Raw genomic sequence first — 6,290 nt, 5'->3', positions numbered from 1 at the left:
AAAAGCTGATGCTCCTATGCTGGAGTAGCATGTTTTCATCACTTGATGCTGTTAATTAAGTGAATGCATTAGCTCTTGTGTATATGTTACAAGCAATACTCACATCAAGGCTAAACAGGAGCTGATCACTGGTCTGCATATCACTGCCAACACACTTGTAGAAATAAAGGTTGTAGAGACCTTCTTGCTTATCAGAGCTGATGCTAAAATTAAACTGAAAATAAAAACAGAGAGAATCAGCAGGTTTGTAAGAAAGAACAGAACTGCTCTGGTGTTAACACTCTCTATTGAAGCGTGAAAAGTACTTGCAGTCATTTAGGGTCAGATCTCCCCTTTGCACAAAACTCACTGCATATCAGAAAGATACCATTAATAGTGTCAAAGTACTTCAGACGCATCAACAATGTACTAAGCTCCTTCATGATGTGCTCTTAAATTCAGACCCACCAACTAAAGGAATCAGTTTTACTTTACTTTTTCCTCATACGATACAACGTCATATAATGAATATTCAAAAGATTAGGGCAGAGAGACAGGATCAACCTTGAGGCTACATGAACTCATCCACCTCCCAAAACAGCTTTTCCCACCAACAGTTGACAGCATTTAGTTTTTTAGACAAAAACAAGTCAAAAACAGCATTGAGGTTAGCCAAATGTGTTAATTTGGTCTCCCTTAACAACAGCTGCCACCTAAATTTTTTGTTACAAAGACAAACCATAGCTATTTTCATTAGAGTTCTCTATATTTTTAAGCCTCTAATTACACAGAGCAAGTTTTATTACCTTCTGCCTAGTAAACGAAACAGCATGGGAGACCCAGATCAGAAGGGCAAGTGCTGGTTTACAAAACCAGCTTCTACACCTATATCCTGTAAAGAATGAACTTTCCAGATCCTCCTCTTAAGAAGGCAGCACAAACAAGGTCTTGTAACACAGCAGCAGACTTACATTTTTTAGCAAGAGAGAAAGATAGTCCTTTTACATTTTCAGAATGAGGTGCCGACTGAAAACATACCTGGAATGAAACCGTTCCTTTATCATTATGAATAGGGTGTACTTGTTCTATTATGTTCTGGTGGAAGAAGAATAGAGAGCCAGTTACAGTTTTGTTTAAACAGATAAATATTGCAATTAATTATATTATATACCATGTCCTTCTAAATGTGTAGATCAGGGGGTCCCAATCCCCAGGCTGTGGGCCATGGCAGGTTGGCTGCCAGTCTGCAGTGCGGCTGGCTGCCCAATTGGAAGTGGCTGCGGACCGGCAAACTGCGGCTCCCCAGAACGGGGCGGAAAGGCGATGGCTACTTCCACAGGGCCCGTGGCAGTGCAGGGTTTGGTGCACCTGCCCCGCTGCCTGGGGGGTGGAGGTATCTTTACCCATCTTCCTGCCAGAAATTCCAGCCACAGTTGGCTGTGACTGCTGGGCCATGGCATAAAAACTTTGGAAACCCCTGGTGTACATATTACATTGCTTCTATCCTACATCAGTCTGAAAACATTCTTATTTTTTACTTCCAGTTTGTGTCTGGACGATGGCCCACCCCTTTCCCTTTAGCTTACCCTAAAGGTCTACTAATGTTTCTCTTACCTGAGCTGCTGTTGTACTTCGTTTGAGCTTTTTGCCTAGAGAGAAAGAAGCGGAACAAATTCAGACACTGTTTGCATTAAAACACTCTCACGTACTGCACTACTTTCTATTTCTGCCTGGCAGATATACTGATGACTTCTAAGCTCTCCTGCTGGTTTGCCTGTCAGTTTTCAAGTGGACTTTAATTGTAAGAGGAAAGTCTCCTCCTCAAGCACTTTTATTAATTCAGGACTGAAGCAGTGATGGATTTTCCACAGTCTCACACCCCCAAGGAATACTACTCAAGGGGTCACAGTTTCAGCTGCGATGTCCCTAGACTATGTCCCAGTAAATGATCAGAAGTTACCCACTAGCCAGGGGCAGGCAATTATTTTGGGCGGAGGGCTGCTTACTGAGTTTTGGCAAGCAATTGAGGGCCACATGATAGGCAGCCAGGGGCAGAAAAATATTAATTTTCTAAATTTTTAGGAGCCCTGCGGACTGGATAGAATGGCCTGGCGGGCCACATTTTGCCCACCCCTGTACTAAACCAAGGTTGAGGCCTTTCCCCCAACAAATGCAACTTCCATTTATAGTCTAGAGTTCATGGATATGCTTTGATGGAACATAACAGAGTCCTCAGTCCCACCTGAACAGAACGCATGAGCAACTTTACAGCAGCTGTGATTAGTAGAGTGAAGCTAAAGCTTGAGAATACTACAGCCAGGCAGCCACTTCAATCCACTAAGACTAGCCTTGAGCATTTTTTATTTTTTTGCCTGCCCACAGACAGAATACCACAAGCTGTTTACAGGGAATCTCATCACAGCAGGTACTACCAGTTACAGTCACCACTGCTGAGGATTAACTCAGAGGCACATATAGCTTTAGTGCCTAAGAGTGGTTGCTGCTGCATTGCTAATGAGTGGCACAGACTAGGCATCTACTTAGTCCCAATGCTGAGAAAACCACATCATTGGATTCCAGAGGCATGATGTTCTGTTGAACAACAGTCACAGGCTTAAGCATATAAATGGTGCTGAGATGGGTAAGTGTAGAAGCTAGTGTGCCAAGTATTGCCTCGGAGGGGATATATGACTGGGAAATCAAATTAGAATTAGGTCCCATTAATTTCAAAGAGAAAGTTGAGCTCAGATTATACATTCTCATCAGAAAATGCATAGGAAAATCAAGACTGTGGAGTGTTTTTTTGATTCTTTGTGTGGGGTGAGGGGCAGGGAAGGGAAGTACGTTCATGACCTATTCAGGACTGCTGCTGAATCATCAAACCCTCCTACTTCATAAACTGAGAGTCAAGAGCAGCTCTCTCTTTTTACAACAGCAGTTTGACAGGATTTCCAGCTGCCCCATCCCTTGGGCCAAGCTTAAGGGAGACCCAGAATGTCAAAGGGGGCTCATTAACAACGACAAAACTAAGAAAGCAAGAAAGGGTCTCACATATACTGTGCTGATGTACAAAGCCTCTCAGAGTGGCCAATAAAGACCATTGCATGACATCACTGTGGCAGAAACCAGAGAGTCTGAATCGCAATAGCAAATACAAGGGGACAGAATTCATCAGCAGTTTCACCAGAGCTTGGACTCTACAGCAACATGTTTTCATCCATCAGATGAGAGATTCCAGCACCTTAACCAGAAAGGTTCCTACACAGGAACCTACAGCTAGCACTGGGGCCTGGCTGGACAACTACAGGATTACGTGACTCTGTCGTGGCCAAATGGCTGCATGTGCATGGAATAGAAATGCTGGCAGTGGCAGCACAGCCTACTTTGTTTTAACAGGCTCACCTTGGTTTTCAGGATTCTGGCTGCTCTCCCCAACGGCATGCTCAGAGTCACTGGCTTGTTCTGAAGTCTTAGTAGCTTCAGAAGTATTCCCTTCTGGTGTGAAGAAAATTTTAGGCAACTGAGCAGCAGCTTCTGGAGAGAACCTTACTTTCACACTAAAACAAACAAGAGGGGTCTTGTATGAAAGACAGCAAATGGGACAGTCAGCAGCAGTTTATTAGGCATAGTTGTGCACAGGAAAACAGACTGCCTAACACAGTAAAAAGAATGGATAAAGAAGCTGGGTGGCGTTTGGACTAAAAGCAGGGAAGAGAGTAACATTCAACTTAGGGGACACACTCGAGAAAACTACCCACTAAGATGGCTTTGAAGACAACTTCCTCTGAAACAGTAGCTCCTGAATTCTTTAAAACATATTAACAAATTTCCTGTGTTATTTAGAGTGAGGAGACCAAAGACTAACCCAAAACTGTTACCATATGAGACATGAAGTGAACCTGCCAATAAAAAGGGCCCTGAAGAGTTACAGCAAGTGAACAGTGAAATAATTTCTTCAGTTTTGGCAGTTTTAGATGTTACAACTAATAACAGTGAAGTCTTTCACACAGAAAAGAATACAATTTTAATTTGAACAATTGTGGAGAGTGGGCAGTGCCACAGGGAGACAGGGAAAGGAATACTTGCATTACAAGATACGTTTGCTACAAGCATCTCAAAATATGTTACAAGTATTATGTCTTAACACCATGTCAGAAATATCATGTCTTAACCATTCAGTAGTAGGTACATATCTGATTCATATAGAAAAGGGGGAATTGAAACAGGATTTTAAATAGTTACATGAGAACTGTTGTTTTTTTTTTATTGAGCAAGTGACAGCTTTGGGAATAAAACCTAAGAATCCAGGTTCTATTGCTTCTAACTATTAAGGCAATACTTTTTATTCAGGAGAGAGAGAGAGAGGGGGGGGAGAGGGGTTTAAGATAGTACTTGACAGTAGGACTGAAGCAGATCACAAAATGTTATCAGTTCCCCTTGGCTTCTCTGATGTCATGCATACTCGCAGTAAAAATGGCAATACAGGCAGAACAGTTTTCTTACATTTTCCAACTAATGCTGACTTTGCTAGATTGATCTGTAAGTGTGGAAAATAATATACAGAAATGAGAGAGACAGAGCACATGCTGAAGTCTTTTTCTGAGTTTTACTCACACATCATTTTTGAGGTCGAGGAGTAGAAGAACAACAGAGACATCCTGCTCTGGTGTTTTTTTCAAGATACAGTAATCCACTTCTTCATCCTGACAACATAAGAGCAAAATATCTCACATCTGCCCTCCTGTTAATACCAGAATCTCTAAGTGGCCCGTTGGGCTAAAAAAAATTGGGACAAGACCTACTCAAAGCAGCAGATAAGGCCAGTCTATTGTGATGTTAACATCACACCACCCATAGAGTAATTTAGATTAATGCGTAATCCTTCTCCATCAGTTCTTGGAATGCTGCTGACCATGGGAACAATTTTTAGAGAGTCTGATTAGTCTTCAGTCTATATACAGAACCTGTACCCCTTCAGTCTTACCAGGTAAGTGTAGAGTCCATCATTCTTTGTTCGGTCCAGAGTGAATCCTACCTAAAAACACAAGCATTTCAATGTCACTGTTGCATTAAATCCAAAGCTGAAATTCTTCAGCACCAAAAGTCAAATCACCAGATAGATGAAGACAGTACTTCCACCTAGCTTAGTTTATTTCGAGGCAGTTACATTTGAGGTCCAGGAGTAGAAGAACAGAGACACTGGGTTGCCTATGTTATTTGCCACGTTGGGTACAGAACCTACTAATACAAATGGATTTGATGCTTCATCCAACTAAACTAAGAAAGAAGGCTGTCAGCACCTACACTGTTTCAACTCAGCCAATAAATTCTAAACCAACCAACCAACTCAGCATCTCATTAGCTTCTCCAAATTGAGGCTAAGGGGATCATTCATATTTTAATCCGCTGTGAACTTTTTTTTACTACCTTTCAAAATCTTTTTGCTGAAGGACATCACATGACTTGGGGGGGTATAGAAAAATAAAAGCAATAAGGAATTTTTTCCTTTTTTACCAGTTCCATTTTATATTTAACAAGGCTGCATCAACAGACATTGCATTAACAGCCCACCTTGCATCAACAGACATTGTAGTCACTGTAAGTTTCCTAAATATTAATCCATGCAATATTTAAAATGGTATAAGATACCAATGCAGTTATCCTTCGCGTTGGGAACTTATCAGTCCAGTACAGCAAACTATTTTGTGATGTTGTTTAAAAGAACAGTAGCTCTACTGAGAAAGCCATGGTAGAGGACTGTTTAGGAAACCATGAGATACCTACCTCCTCTATAGATCAATGGAGAGCAAGCGAGTTAGAGCACACCATAAAAGAAAAAAGGATGTTACAGTAACTTGCCAGAAGCAGAGACAGACCCATTTACTAGTATAACTCTACCAGGATATCCATACTGAAATGAATTAAATCCCAGTAGTGGGTAGCAGCCATTATAAAGATCAAATTAAGAAGTGAACCCTAATCAGAGTCGAGATAGTGAATTAAAAGATTTTTTTATACAAAGCAGAGTACACGCATTAACATAGAGCTTGGTCAATCCACAAGCAGCACACACTGAGCAGTTAAACAGAAGTGACAGATTTCTCTTAAGAAAACTACTGGAGTGGGAGCTCCCACCCTTGTTTAATACTTGTTACTTCCATTAGCATTAAAGGGAAGGGTCTCATTGTTAGAAATATTATTAGGAATGCATAATGAATAGAGTGTTGTTAGAACTGCACAGTTTGTATCTCGTACCTGATAAAAAGAAACACTACCAAGGACCCTTTGTGCTAAAGAATCACTCCCTTTGC

The 6,290-nt window shown here is 41.3% G+C and overlaps 1 protein-coding gene across 1 annotated transcript in view; it reads right to left on the bottom strand.

Moving 5' to 3' along the window:
* Nucleotides 1-6,290, bottom strand: part of GPR107 (G protein-coupled receptor 107) — a 73,323-nt gene that overhangs the window by 41,902 nt on the left and 25,131 nt on the right. The window contains exons 4-9 of the mRNA XM_019541111.1: nt 4,964-5,014; nt 4,594-4,682; nt 3,382-3,536; nt 1,594-1,628; nt 1,018-1,074; nt 104-214 (exon numbers count right to left, since the gene is read on the bottom strand). Of these exons, the coding sequence (XP_019396656.1) occupies nt 104-214; nt 1,018-1,074; nt 1,594-1,628; nt 3,382-3,536; nt 4,594-4,682; nt 4,964-5,014 (498 nt within the window). The remainder of the gene's footprint in view (nt 1-103; nt 215-1,017; nt 1,075-1,593; nt 1,629-3,381; nt 3,537-4,593; nt 4,683-4,963; nt 5,015-6,290) is intronic.

This window comes from Crocodylus porosus, unplaced genomic scaffold (genome assembly GCF_001723895.1).
Source record: "Crocodylus porosus isolate Cpor-Errol unplaced genomic scaffold, CroPor_comp1, whole genome shotgun sequence".
Taxonomy (NCBI): domain Eukaryota; kingdom Metazoa; phylum Chordata; order Crocodylia; family Crocodylidae; genus Crocodylus; species Crocodylus porosus.
This window is presented reverse-complemented; position numbering and strand designations above follow the sequence as displayed.